Below are 14,933 nucleotides of genomic sequence, written 5' to 3'. Positions count from 1 at the left end.
TTTGGATGGATGCATTCTTTAGCATCATCTTGATGCTCACAATTTAATACAATTTGTCTCTTATTTATCAACAAAAAAAATAAAATAAAATAAAGAAAAAGGAAGAACAATATGTGACTTTCTTCATGTCTTGTGTGGGTTCCCTCCTCAACGTGCAGTTTCCCAATAAATATGGAGAAAGCTTCACCAAATTGAGCAACTATACTATGGAAAATGACTCAAGTAAACCTCTCTCATTCCTTACATGGGTGGTATCTCAAATTCAACTATACACAGAAAGGCCCTCTGCAATCTCTCGTATGTATAAACATAAAAAAAAGAATGAGAATTTTTTTTAACTATTTATTTATATACATATTCACTAAGAAACATTATCATTTTTTAATGGGGTGTGTTCTGTCACACCTTTGACGGATCAAACCTGAACAGCATCCCCATTTAGCTCGACATTTTGATGCTTGTCGACTTCTACTCCTTCAAAACTATCCTGTTGGCAGCAAATTGAACAATCATGTCATGTCAAATTATAATCATACAGATTAAGCGTGGTTTGGTGTACATACATTTAAGAAATAAAAAAATAAAATAAAATAAAATAAAATAAAATAAACAAAAAAATTATAACGAGGTTAACTTTCTTAGGAATTCAACCGCAGCAGCCCATATGGCTACTAACAAAAGGGAGTTGATCTGTATCAGATAGCAATAATCCTTTCCATATTTTCAAAATAACTGTTATCTAATTTTTGAATAAGTATTGAACAGTAAAAGTTATGTATCCAACCGGTCCTGAAATTGATATGTGGTATTTCCAAAATTTTCATATGAAAATGCATGTATCGTGTCATTACCCAAACCCCTTAACCGTGTCCATGCATCGTAAGTATCACTTATTACATCAAATAAGCCCTTTTACTAAACAATGCAGAATTGTAATTATGCTTCTAAAAGCAATATTTCACTTGCTGAAGATGAAGAAACTCAACCCACACTAAATGTGGATGCTAGGTTACAGTGGCCTGCTGCATGGCAGTCCTTTGTATAAGGCTATTGTGTCTACAAAAGCAAAATATGCATGCCATTGTCAATCCCTATACAATGGTATTTAGTACACATCAATCATTTTTGTGAAAAAAATTTCTATCCATATAAGTTCTTCGCTTGGATCTACAGGTCATGAGCTCAATTTATTATATCCTCCACTTCAATTTGTTTCATAGCAAAATATAACAGGCATCATTTTAATAGAAAATATTTCCGAAAAACAAATGGATAAGAAAACAAATCAGAAAACAAAAGCCAGAAAAGCCAGGCAAGTGAAAAGCTAACATAATCAAAAAGGCAAAAAATATATATTTCTCATAGTTCGCTCTCTTTATGAGACAAATAATAATATTCCAGATAAAATAAACAAATATACTAGCAGGATTTTTAGTGTGAGAAATAATCAGTTGGTCCCATAAGAACCAATGTGGCAAAAGTAGCGGAACAAAAAAAATTTAGAGTAGTGTTCCATTTGTTTCAGCAGAAATGTTTTCCGTATTTTCTGATTGTATGATAGAAAACAAAAGTCAACAAAAAAAAAACATGGTCCACAGAAAATAAGCTTATTTTGACAAAAAAATGTTTTTCTCTTTTGAAAGGTGGCAAACGTTTTCCACACCACCACCACTAATGCAACCACTAGTATATTAGTTTCAAGGTCACAATCAAACATAAGAAAGCATTTTTATACGGAAAATATTTTCCACCAAAACAGAGCGTAATAATTGACATAACACATTTGCAAAATTAAGATACTTACTTCTACAGGCAGATCAACTGGGAACAGGTTTATGCTCCTGGGATCAAAATCCAAAGCGCTGCAGAAAGGGCATGTAAGAAGACAAAGAAATTAGTGACACTAACCAAAATAGTATACAAATGTGAATGAAAAAGGTATGCTTATATTTTTATTAAACCCCATCATGCTTGGTAAAATCAAACTAAATTTAAATAACTAAAAACCTAAAAACTTGCGAAGTACGCCATGATAGAAATAATCGTGTTATGAAATTACAGGCAGCATAAGAAAGGAGTAGTAGCCCATTGACATTGAGAAAAACTTTATTTTCAACATTTTAACATGAAAAGAATGTTTTAAAAGAGGGGGTTGGGGGGGGGGGGGGGGGGGGGGGCGGGGAGGGTTAACATCAAAATGTGCAATGCAATCCATTACATTTTATTCTTCCTCTACAACATCTCTAAAGGTATAATAAGCATAGATCCAACCAGAAAAATGATTAAAATGCAGGAACTATACCTGCGAGATATAACTAGCTGCCACACATAAGGTATAAAGAACTCCTCAGGATGGCTCTCTTGTTCATATGTAAAACGTAATTGAGTAAACATCTGTCAAATGGATATACAAGAAAAACAAAAATGAATAAAAAGAAAAAAACAATCCCGATACTAATTAAACATGCCAACACAACCATTTGTTCTATACCTTCATGCCATCACCCCGCCAAGATCGACAATTGATGATTATGACTTGTAGAACTTTCTCCACAGACCATTCACCATCCACTCTTTGGGCATCCATACGGCTATTGAAAAAGTCCAAGACCTATAAAAATGGAAGGTCATGTAGGAAAAGAAATAAACCACATTTTTTACCGTTAGAGATTTGGAACATACAGTAAATATGTTCTCAAGCAGCTCATTAAAGCGTGGATGATTCTTGAAAGGCTGAAAGATCTCTTGCCTGTGCATAATCGCATATACAACCTGCGCCAATGCATACAGTGAAAAAATACCCAAAATATGAAAATGTGCAAAAACCATATGCATGTTGAGCTAAGCTTTTATCTTGGATAAATCAGTACAGAAAGAATTATAATACCTCAGGATTACGCGGAAGGGCATAAGTCAGAATTGAATTTAATATTTCCAAAACAATTCTCAGGAAGTCGGTATAAATATGCAATTCTGTTGACTGCAACAAATATACTTGAATTTAGCAACCAAAAAAAAAAAAAAGCTATAAGAATGACATCCAGATAGTAATGCAGTTAAGATAACAAAGGTATAGATTATGGCAACTACCGAATCTTCTGGAAGGCTATCTCCCCCTATTGATTCACCATACCCTATATGCATCTTATCATTTTTCAGCTCCGCTAATTTGGAGTACCTGAATATAATATCATACAGAAAGTAACAAAAAAAGGGTCAAAATTACAATTCCAGAAATGTAAAGCATGTGTCAAATTAATCAAGTATTCCACAAATAACAGAAAACTGTCAACAGTAAGACACATACTTGCGTGAGAGCATATCAAAAAGGCTAACAAGTCTCTGTGAAGCATATGCACTCAAACGGTGGAAATGGGGTGCCATGTTAGCCAAAGTTGCCAAACAATTTGTGTGGAGATAAACATCCTACACCAATTAAATATGTCAATATTACAGTAAGAATGGTTTGTAAAACCAAAAATTTCAGATACAACATATCCATCAATATACCCAATTTTGAGGGGAAATATACTTTCCCACGGATTTCATAAAATGTTACAATGTCAATTGACACAACTGAGATGTCTGTAAATATATCATCTACAGCTTCGACCTTTTCAGGCGTCAGCACATTAGATGGTCTTAAAAATGCTTAGTAGGGCTCCAGTAATCCTAAGGAGGAAGTTTATTATCTCTTGCCATCAATTAGACCAATTTTTTAATGCATGGAAGCTGGAGATATTGCACTCTGCGAGAAAGATCTGTCTGCATAGTTTAAATAAACTAGAGTACTAAGCATGTACGAGGGAATCTTATGGGACAGAGTTTCACAGGTCTTCCAAATCTCAACTTAAACAAGGAAGCTATCACAGCAATCCAAAGAAAACGATTAAGAATCAACTGAACATAAATAATCAGGAGAGATGGATGTGCATCAAACCATACCCGCAGCTTAGATAAATTGTACTTCACAGTCCTTATCAGAATTATGACCATCAAGGAACCGAGAGATGTTTGATGGAGCAGGCGTTCTTGGTACCATGGAACACTAGGCAATACCTGTTCAAATAATAAAGATGTTAATAGATCCTCTTATAATGAAGTCCAAAATTGGCCTATAGGGAAAGTACTTACCAGCTTGTGAATGCTGGCATTGAAAGAAGAATCCTGACTGAGTATTAGAAGGATAATCAGCACCATATAGATTTGATTGGATGTCCTTTTTGAAGCATTATACAGCGCTTCCAGCATGGGCACCAACTGTTGATTTTGTGCAGATACGCAAATCAAATTAGGACATATGGTGGCTATGTCCTGTAACTAGTAAATATGATGCCTACTCATAAAATAAGACAATAATAATAAAAAAAATTACGGAGCTCAAGAATATCGAGTTACGTATGTAGTACAATCACATTTTGTCATAATCTGGTTCCCAAATAATTTCTTCAAATGCATTTTGGACAAAGTACAAGGATTTTTTTTTCCCAAATTATGTCAAGAGAAAGAAAGGGAGAACAAGAGAATAGAGTAAAGACCAGCATGGAGGGCACAAAAGTGACTTCCATGCCTCTCAATAAAAAGCCCTAAATGCTACCCATCATAATGACTTGCTAGCAAGGTTGTTAAAATCGGGATTCTATGTGAGATCGTTGGAAGGGACTCGTGGATTGGATTGTACAATCGGATCGAGAATCGTAAGATTTTACTTTTGTTGTAAAATAAAATAAAAAAATCATCGATAATGATAATATATGTTACGTAATATTAAAAAGATTAACGAAAAACGATAAATTTGATATAATACATTTGTTAAGTTAACATAAATTAGAAAAGATGCTTGAAAAAAGAGTTTATAGTCAATTTTTTTTATATATATACACATATACACACATATATAAAAGAAACAAATAATAACAAAAAAAAATGTATAGGATCGGAATCGTATTGGGGTCAGGATTGTTTGTGATTTTACACAATTTTATGAATAGGATCGTAGTCACTTTAGGATCCTACTAAATTTAAGATCCTAGTATGATCTAGATCGTTTAGCCCAACTAAAGTTGTAGAATCGTAAAATCCTACGATCCGGATTAGGATTCTAATAACCATGCTTGCTAGCACTCAATTGTAAACCATTTAAAGTCACCAAAAAAGAGAGTAAAAGTACATCAAAATTATCAAAAGGAAAGCTCTTAAAAACAGTAATCACTTAGCTTATTAATTAATATATTATCTTCTTTTGAGTGCCACATCAATAATTTGAAAGAACTATGAATTAAATCTCTAACAACTAACTTCACTCAACCACTGTGGTCAACCCAGTGGCTAAAGCCAGTGAACCTTACTAGGAGGTCATGGGTTCGATTTCGCCCTCCCCATCCAATGTTGCCCCCAAAAAAATCACTCAGAGAACTCATCAGGAAAAAAAAACTTTGCACAGAAAGATGGATGTCCAGTTCTAAAACAACAGAAAGCAAAGTCAATAACCATATTACAATCACAATTTACAAATTTTTATGTTCTACAAATCCAAAAGTTCCAAATGCATATCATACAGAATAGTTTAGCATCACTCATCTGTCAAGTCATTAACATAGCTCCTATAATTTCTAGACTTGATTTTATTCTATCTTTGCCTGGGTTGACCAAAGCAATGGGCGAGGGCTAATTAACTGCAAACAAGACAGGGAAATAGAAGCTGCTACTTCATACCAGTGTATCCAAGTCAGTTCGCACCAAAACATACTCCAAAAAATCAGAGTTCCCATGCACCAGTGAATAAAGCAGTAGGACAGCAGTCTCATCATTCAAGCACCTAAGGAGACAACCAGTTAGTTATATTTGAAAAATAAATAAAAACACATAAATCAATACACTTCGACAACATAAGGGATTAAGATTAAGAATTCCAAGTAGACTAGGAATCTTGGAAGCCCATATTTAATGTCTGTTTGTACTCAATATCGGAAGAGCCATCATTATCAGTAAAGTTTGTCAAAATCTTTCATCAGCTAATTTGATACCTCTCTGGTATTATACTCAAATAGTTGAAAAACACATCCAAAGAGAAATGTTAAATGGACAGATCCCAACTTTTGTCCCTTTAGAGTCCATTGGGCCAAAGTGTGGTCAGTCCTGTCAACCAGTCTAAGAATTTTAGTGTGAAGACCCTTCTCTTGCCAAGCAAATAAAGAAAAAAAGGTGCACATTCAAAATTATAGAGCATATTGATTTAACCCAACTGCTACTAAATTATTACTAATTGTATTGTCTGTATTCCTATCATTGGCCTCTTTAATCAGTCAGAGAGCAAAGCATAGGCAGTTTACACTCTGCAGAAACCAGCAATTTGAGTCCATCTCGGGATGTAGACAATAATTTTTTTTTTTGCATTTTACTCACTTGAAGGACAAGAATTTCAACAGTATTTAGGACAATGTTGTAGAATCAGCTTTCTATTCCTATGTTTCATGTTGGGTTTAAATTTTGAATTCCCTTAATTTGACTATAGCTTTCAATAAAATAGAAAGGACAATCACTAGCTATATCGGAGAAGGCTGAGTTAAAGACACCTCAATTCTGCTCTCTGACCAACTTCAATTATTAAAAAAAAAAAAAAAATTGCAACAACAAAGCCATCCTTAGCAATTGTCAGAAAAAAATGTATCCAAGTAAAAAATAAATAAATAAATAAAAAATACATGGTTAAAATAGTTTTTGAGGCAATATTTAACATAAGAAATGGCATTTCAAAAAAATTTACTAAAAGCTAAGCTAGCATTATCGCATATATATTATCCATATCTACAAAATGCTTTATTAGTTTGTAATACTACAGGGTACCACAGGACATCAAAATATCATGTTATATATCATTAATAGGCACAAAATAGGGGAAATCTATTAAAGAAATTAACTCCAAATTCAACCAAAAGATTTGACCTAATTTATTACAAAAATTGGTAAATGTAGTCCAAGGATGCCAGGTAATTTAGCAAGAAATAACTTCAGATTTTAAATTCAATTTTCATATACTGTTTTATATATATACAAAATAAAAAAATAAAAAGCAACATAAACACTCACATGCCAAGAGTATCAAAGAGAGAAGCAAAAGGTAATCTCACAAGTGGACCACTGTGTGCATTCCCCTCGATATCAACACGATCAACTGCAATCAAGGGACCAGTTTACTCAGCAACACACGGAGTGAACCCCATAACAATCATAATGTTACAATTTAGAGAATCTTACTTTCGATGTCCCTAGCATTTTCTAAGGCCTTGCAGTAAGGGTTTTCAGAAAAATATGTATTTTCTTTTAGAACAAACTCTGAAGTGGCACTGTCATCACTTTTATCTTTCACACTCTCATCCAAAACACATTTACGGTAATGAATGAGAGTAAGTAAAACATGAAGACTGCTGTCCGCCAATGCACTTCGAGAAGCCTCACCACTTGAACTGACAAAGTAACTAAATGGCAATAACACAAAACTTGCTGCAATCCAACCATAAAATTTAAAAAACATCCGTCAGTAAAATAGCCAAATTAATAAATAAACAAAAGGAAAACAATTCAATAGTAAAAGCAAAATAAAAGAGGAAAAATTACTACAATCTAGATAAATTTATGAAAGCCTGCAAATCCAAATAACTCCTGAATGATTTGCTATTTTGATGATGATGCTATAGTTAGTGTGCATATCAATGGGATAAAATAAAACCATAACCAAGGAAGAAATTCAAACGGTGATGCAAAAGAAATCTAGAGAATGAAAATTTGGAACACATGAGGCACTGAAGAATCTAGCTGCAAAGGAATTAACTTACATTTGAATATTCATATGGGCAGAACTGAGTATTTTACGCATCTTTTTATTTATCAATAAATAAACAAAGAAAGCTACGCATCTCAACAATCAACTTGGTCACTACAAAGATGGTTGTTTGTCCATTATCCACGTTTCTCCAAAGACGGATTAGGAATGCAAATTAAAGACATAATCACTTGTCAAAAAAATAAAGCATCAAAGAAATCATCATACCAGCCGCAGAACCAACTCTGTGTAGAACACTAATGTGATTTCCTTCAGGAAACATGTTATACGATGCACTATTTAAGGGCAAGCGAGGCTGTGAGATGTAATTAAGTAGCAGTTTGTGAACAACCAACCCAACCAAAGAGCTTTCCTGCAAATGTAATAGCAATTTGGCACACCAGCAATTATTTTAAGAGATCTTCAGATTTTGGATCAGCTAAAAAAGTCAAAAGTTCTTGTCACCTGAACCATTGCCACATCAATGAATGGATGAATATCCTTCGGTCCAGGTGATGGACCAGAAACAAGCTGAGTTGACATCGCAACGAGCATAAAGTTGAGCACTTCGTGGTGTAGGAGATACGTGTTGGGACTTGCCAATAATTTATAAGGAAATGAAGTAAAATTAGCAAAGTAAATATATATATATTGCAGCAGTTATAAACAAAGCGGACAAACTATAACATACCTTACATCTACTTTTCCAATAAAGCTAAGCAAACTATGGATAACAAGATTTGCAATGTTCTGATCTGCAGTGAAAAACCCAGAGTCTCTTAAAAGGGTGGGAAAAAAATATCAAACATACACAAGAACACACTAGAAAATTGAGATTGGAAGAAAATATAACATATCTCTCAAAAAGACAGCTCAAATACCGAGAAGGTGAAAAATGAACAAATCAGGTTGATGTCAAATATTAAGAGCATTTTAACAACTGAAATCCGTTATGAAACTACAGCTGACAATTCAAAGTAAGCCTCGAGATTTCTTTATAAATCTATTAAATTTAAATCCACTTTAGAACCAAAGTTCATTAAAGGTAAAATTTTCATATGTACACCAGTTTTTATTTTTTTTAGTTATTAGCTCCCTTCAACTTCAACCAGCATAGAAAAAATTAGGTCTATCTCTATACAGAAGTCAATGCAAACTTTAAGAGCTTCTTTACTTTTGCAAACTTTCTGTCTATTAAACTAGCAAAGGCTAAAATGACAAAGAAAAAGTCCCCAGGTGATTTTAAGATCTAAAATTTCTATATAAAAAAAATGATAAAAATAGCCCTAAGGGCTGTTATTAGGTCTCGTTTCAGAACAGGCTTTTTTAGTAACTTTTTAGCTTTTTGGCTAAAATGTGATGTAAAAAAAACTAATCGGTCTATTTGGTTTGAGTTTTTTGGATTAAGTTTTTTGAAAACTCAGTTTTTTGGTTTTCGTATTTTTTTGTTTTTAGTGAATATTTTTTAATTTCAAACATTTTTTTTACCTTTTTAGATGCACTTTACTTCGATGTATCTAAAAAGTAAAAAATTTGTGAAAAAATATTTTAAAATTTTAATAAATACATAAAAATACAAAAAATGTACTGAATTCTCGTATTTTTTTTGTATTTTTGGTATTTAGTGAATTTTTAAAAGGTTTTTTTCACAAATTTTTTACTTTTTTTGTATATTTATGTTAGGTATGTCTAAAAAGTAAAAAAAAATTGCTTAAAATATTAAAAAAATTCAATAAAAACAAAAAAATACGGAAAACAAGAAAGTAGAATTTTCTGAAAAGTATTTTTGGAAAAACACAACCAAGCAAGCTATATTTGGGATGATTTTTTGACTTTTTACGAAAAAATGTACAAAAAGTAGAGAGAAAAGGGAATCTTTGATTTTTTTGTATGGATTGTTGGGTTTTTGGTTTTTTTTTTTTGTGACTTTTTGACTTTTTTGCTAAAAAAAGCCACTTGCCAAACAAGGGTTTAGTGTTGGAAAATGTGTAAAAAATGTATAAAAATATAAATGTGTTTTGGAATATGTGAAAAGTGGATTGATATAAATATTTTGTCATTGTGTTCCTTATTGACAGCCTTTAGGGCTATCATTAGCAAGACATAAAAAAAAAAAAATTTAAAAAAACCTTTCGTGGATGCTATCATTTCTGTTTCCACAAAAAACTGTTTCCAGAAACTTGGTTTTGAAGGCAATACCAAGCAAGCCCCAGGGAAGCCGACAAACAAAAGTAACACCATGAAGCATGAGGAGAAATGGTGTAACAATCATCCTTGCTTTTCCTAAGCTTAAAACATGATTAAAAAGGGTTGTATACAATTAAGTTCATTGGGCTAAGCTAAGGTATATGAATGGGAGGATTGACCATTGAACTCAAGTAATCCTTTATTTCACAAACAGTAGCAACAAGGAACTAGTAGAGCTTGCTATTCCTTGAAAATTATGCACCAAAACCATGACCTTCTTCCATCAAGCTCTTAACAAAGACAATCTGGCTAAGCAAACTGATAAACTTGCTCAACCTTTAGCAATAATAAATACACGCACACACATAAGCAAGGAGACGAAAATGAACTCACTGAAAATATTAACATTACATAATAAGCTCCAAGTGATTCACCTCGCAAGGAATTATTCGGTACTGCTTCACTCTCGCCTATGGACAGGTATAATTCCTCAAAAGTGTCGCTTTTGGCATTTTCAATTAAATGCTTCAGGAATACAGATGAGATGTATGTTGCATTAAAAGCCTTCATAAAAGCAGATGGCAGCGCACCAGAAGTAGAAGCACACTCTTGCAAACACCACGCAAGGTGAATCAATATCTTTGCAAGGTGCCTTGTGTAATAGTTGTTCTGTGCTGCACAAGGTGAGAATTTTTTTTTAATTAAAAAAGAGGAAAATAATACTAGCAACATTATCAAGCAAAAAGATTGGAGGAATGAAATACTTTCAGAACACAAAATTTATTCCACCACCACACATCTGAAACACAATAAATACTGTCCAGTAACATAGTTGTCAAATTGTTAGTGTGTAAATGAAGAATGATAAATTAACAATTACACCCTTCCAATGCAAATGACTTTACAAATGGTTTCAAATCCCAAGAAAGAATTTTTTTTTTTTTTTCACGAAGTCATAAGAGAGCCACAAAAAAACGTCTACTAAGCCTTTCTTACACAATATAAACATAGTTTAAAAAATAAAAATAAAATAAAAAACTGGTTTTGGAAACTTCATAAAAATTCATGCATTGGATGTATATGATATATCTCATGCATGTTTCATATGAATAATATTATGTAGGATTGTTTGTAACCTTACAAGACATAAGAAAGATGCAAAAAGAAGAATATATATATATATATTGTAACCTTACAAGACATAAGAAAGATGCAAAAAGAAGAATATATATATATATATATATATATATTGTAACCTTGAAACAATGCTACATGTGACAAAATGCCACAAAAAAAACAAAAAATTATTAATACAAATGCTGTCTCATAAGCTTCGGACTTCATGAGTGATTGTATTGTATATGGTAGTATGTATGGGCCACCATTACAAAAGTCACATCTCTTTAGGTCACTCAAAAAGCATTTGATGGAGAATTTCAACAGTGTGAAAATGACCTGCAGAACATGACAAATTACCCGGGGCACATTTCAAGGTTATGTACGACATAGTTCTAAACTTGAAAGGGCCAATGCACTTTGAGATGAGACAGCAAGTAAAACACCAATTGATATAGCAATCATAAAGACAGGCTATGGGAGAAATCTCAGGGGTGATTAATGAAAAAATGTTGTTCATGTGAATAATTTCAATCATTTGCCCATCTTTTTGAGATATCAACCTTCATAAAAGATTATTTGTGCTGTTATGGTGGGAAAACAAAGCATGGCTACAAGCATGGGACACGTGAAGTCATCAGAGGTTGTTAAATTGGCGGAGACGGTTCATGGAAACCTTGATCCTTACATTTTCACAAATAAAAACCATGCCTGTGATCGAATGTCCTCAGACAATATAACAGGTAAACAAACTGATTGTCTACTTAAAAACTACAAATCTATCCAAACAGCATTGTTTGTTACCTAAAAAGAATTACCATACCTATGTAATGTATAAAATTGAAATAAAAATTGCATAAATAAATTCTGGTGAAGAATATAACCAACTCTTATAAGCCTCATATGTATAACCCCAGAGGATTTGGCTAAGTAGGAGGAGAGGCAAGGCAATCAAAAGCTTACCACCCAAGAGGTCGCAGGTCGAATCCCACAAAAGCCAAACATCCCAAACCTTGGGGCCACAGCAAGTTTACTCCGTCGCTAACTTCAGGGCCCCTCGAAGGATTAGTCAAGGAGAACGTATGCTAATCCAGAGACCCAGTTATTAAAAAAATAAAAATAAATAAATAAGCCTTATATGTATCTCAAGAAATGATCCAAGTATTCTAGTTTCTATTTCTATTTAGCCTAACAGATCTCTCAAAATTAAGATAGAAATTATATCAACCGATAGAATTTTACACATACCACCGACAAGCTTGTCATACAACAAGACGGTGAGTCCTACAATATATCAAGCACTGTTATACATTACGTACAGCATTTACCCCAAAATTGTGAGGCTAGACAACAAAAACGATAATTTGTCTCCAATTAACAACGAAACTTATCAAATGAGGAACTACATATAAGTTCCAAAACCCTTGCAGCTATAATCAACCGAGTAATTCATTATATAACAATAATTAAGCAATCAAATGAATGAGACTAAGAACGCAAGACTGATAATGAAGTAAATACTGACCAAAAACCTCGCAGGCTTGACGAACACGGTGAGCAGGCCAGTCGAGGTCGAGAGGAAGCTCGAGCAATTTCTGCCAGTAATCGGAGGCGAGAGGGAACGATTTTTCGCCGACGAACGTTCCGATTAGGTACTCCGCCGTGTCTTGAGGCCGCGCAGCACTGCCCCAGCGCGGCGTTGAAGGCACGGCTCCCATCAAAAACCTGTGAAACTCAGACTCTCTCTCTTTCTCTCCACAATCAGAGTCAAATTCAAGGCAACAATTCAACACTCAAGCGATCAACAACAATGGCATTCCGAAAACGAGGCAATTGAGACTGAGATCGGAGCTCTGTGGATCTGTGTGGCGGAGGCGGAGAGGTTCAAACCGTAATTGTTCGATTCTTGGAGATGGCGAAGCCAGGAAGAGAGAGAAAGTGTAGAGAGAGAGAGAGAGGACGCTTGGTTTGAAGACTTGAGAAAGAAAGAGATACTGAAACCAAGGGGTTGATTTCTCAACGTTTTTGGTTCAGGATGATGGTGCGTCATTAAACTTGCGAAAAATAGATTTTGTGGGAAGACACTCAGTTTGTTCATTGAATTGGCAATAATGCCCTTTGGTTAGAGAACATTAGACCCTGTTTGGTTTGTTTTTAAAATATGTTTTTCTGAATTTTTTTTAATTAAAAATAATAAATCAAAATACTTATCATTTTCATATAGTTTTACATCTTTCAGGGACAAAAAATAATTTTTTTAGTTTTAGAAATAATTTTTTTGTTATTTATTTTTGTTAAATTAAATTTTGTTTTGGTAAAAAAAATTCAAAAAACTGGTTTTAAAATTGAAACTAAACAAAACCATAAGACAATAATAATAGTTACTAACACATAGAAAAAAAAATCATATAAAATAATTAATTTGTGATCTAAATTTATTTAATGTGATCTTCACCCAACATAATACGTGTGCAATTCAGATAAATAAGAATACAAATAAATATAAAGAAATTAGTTCCATAATATATATGTTGTTTAAATAGTAAAAGTGTTCTTAAAAAAATCCAAGATCTTGGATTCAAACCTTATTCATGCCTTCCTAAAATAATTTTTTATTTTGTCACATGGCATGAGAAGAAGGTTTGGACACCAAGTTCAGCTTTCACTTAAAAATAATTAACAAGTGGCAAATACGATGCGTGTGCAATTTAAATAAATAAAAATAAATACAAATAATAAACAAATTAGTGTCATAATAGGTATCTTATCTAAGTGGCAATAGTATTCTTAACGAAATCTAAGGTCTTGAGTTCAAATTTTACTCATACTTTTGAACAATAATTTTTTATTTTACAATAAAAAAATTTATCATGTCATAGAAGGAGAAACCACCAAACACTTTGACAAAAAGTCCAATGCTCATATATATAATAGTATAAATAGATAGATAGAAAGATATATATATAAGTGGATAAATAGATAGATTTTATTAACCCATTAATTTTTGTATGTACATTCTTGTGCATCTAGCAAAATTGCTTTTATAAATGATTTATACAATTTTCTTTTCTTTTCTTTTTTTCTTTTTTATTTTTTGTGTCTTTTTTTCATTTTGCTTTTGAGAACCAAGGTGCCACCAAAAAAAAAAAAAAAAAAAAAATGAACGCAAGAGATTTTTTTTTTCTTTTTCACTCTTTCTTTTTAAAAACAGTAAACATGTGTTTTGCATTTAAAAAAAAAAAAAATTGAACAATATAAAATTCAAAAGCTTTGCGTCTTTTAAATGCAAAAAATAATTATTAGTACTTTCGAAAAATAATGTTAGGAAAAAAATTTGTTTTAAAAATATAAAATAAGAAATGGATGCAAAAAAATGAACATAATAAAACTAAAATTTTAAAAATTATGTTCACTCCAAAAAAACATAATATTAAATTTTTTTTTTTTTACTAAGATAATTTTTATTTTTTAGAAAATAAAAACAGATTTTAAAAACTAAACTAAAGATAAATTTTAGGGTAATTACAAATACATTTCTTAAGATTTACTTAAAATACGGATTGTCATTTTGTAAATTTGAAAATTACAAATATCATATTGTCAAACAAATTATTTAACAAAATTAACAAGAATAAAATAATAAATACTCTCTTATGCAATAATAAAATTATCAGAATTATTAATTGAAATATATTTATAACATCATTAAAAATTGTTAATTGATTTGATAATTTAGTTATAAAATGAATCATTTTTTATGTAATTAAAAATTTAAAAAGAAAGAATATAGTTTTCACAAATACAAGGA

General features: G+C 32.2%; 1 protein-coding gene across 1 annotated transcript; it reads right to left on the bottom strand.

The window, feature by feature from the left end:
- Window positions 1–214: 214 nt before the first annotated feature.
- Window positions 215–13,185, bottom strand: LOC114270514 (uncharacterized). The gene is made up of 18 exons (XM_028212048.2): window positions 12,651–13,185; window positions 10,444–10,683; window positions 8,514–8,577; window positions 8,288–8,417; window positions 8,051–8,195; window positions 7,258–7,503; window positions 7,090–7,174; window positions 5,716–5,818; window positions 4,135–4,260; window positions 3,946–4,059; window positions 3,308–3,426; window positions 3,091–3,178; window positions 2,888–2,980; window positions 2,683–2,772; window positions 2,492–2,611; window positions 2,303–2,394; window positions 1,805–1,862; window positions 215–487 (listed from the first exon to the last, which is right to left on the bottom strand). Exons 1-18 carry the CDS (start codon window positions 12,841–12,843, stop codon window positions 416–418), a joined length of 2,178 nt encoding a protein of 725 aa, XP_028067849.2. The 5' UTR covers window positions 12,844–13,185; the 3' UTR covers window positions 215–415.
- Window positions 13,186–14,933: the final 1,748 nt, after the last annotated feature.

The sequence above is a fragment of the Camellia sinensis genome, chromosome 7, assembly GCF_055761805.1.
Source record: "Camellia sinensis isolate YWXY chromosome 7, ASM5576180v1, whole genome shotgun sequence".
Taxonomy (NCBI): Eukaryota; Viridiplantae; Streptophyta; class Magnoliopsida; order Ericales; family Theaceae; genus Camellia; species Camellia sinensis.
The sequence above is the reverse complement of the archived record's forward strand: the minus strand, read 5'-3'. Positions and strand labels throughout refer to the sequence as shown.

Coding starts and splice junctions, on each gene's coding strand:
- LOC114270514 (XM_028212048.2), bottom strand. CDS start 12,843: ATGGGAGCCGTGCCTTCAACGCCGCGCTGGGGCAGTGCTGCGCGGCCT. Junction 3,427..3,945: donor ACAATTTATCTAAGCTGCGG/GTATGGTTTGAT, acceptor TAATTGGTGTAG/GATGTTTATCTCCACACAAA. Junction 3,179..3,307: donor TTTGATATGCTCTCACGCAA/GTATGTGTCTTA, acceptor TATTATATTCAG/GTACTCCAAATTAGCGGAGC.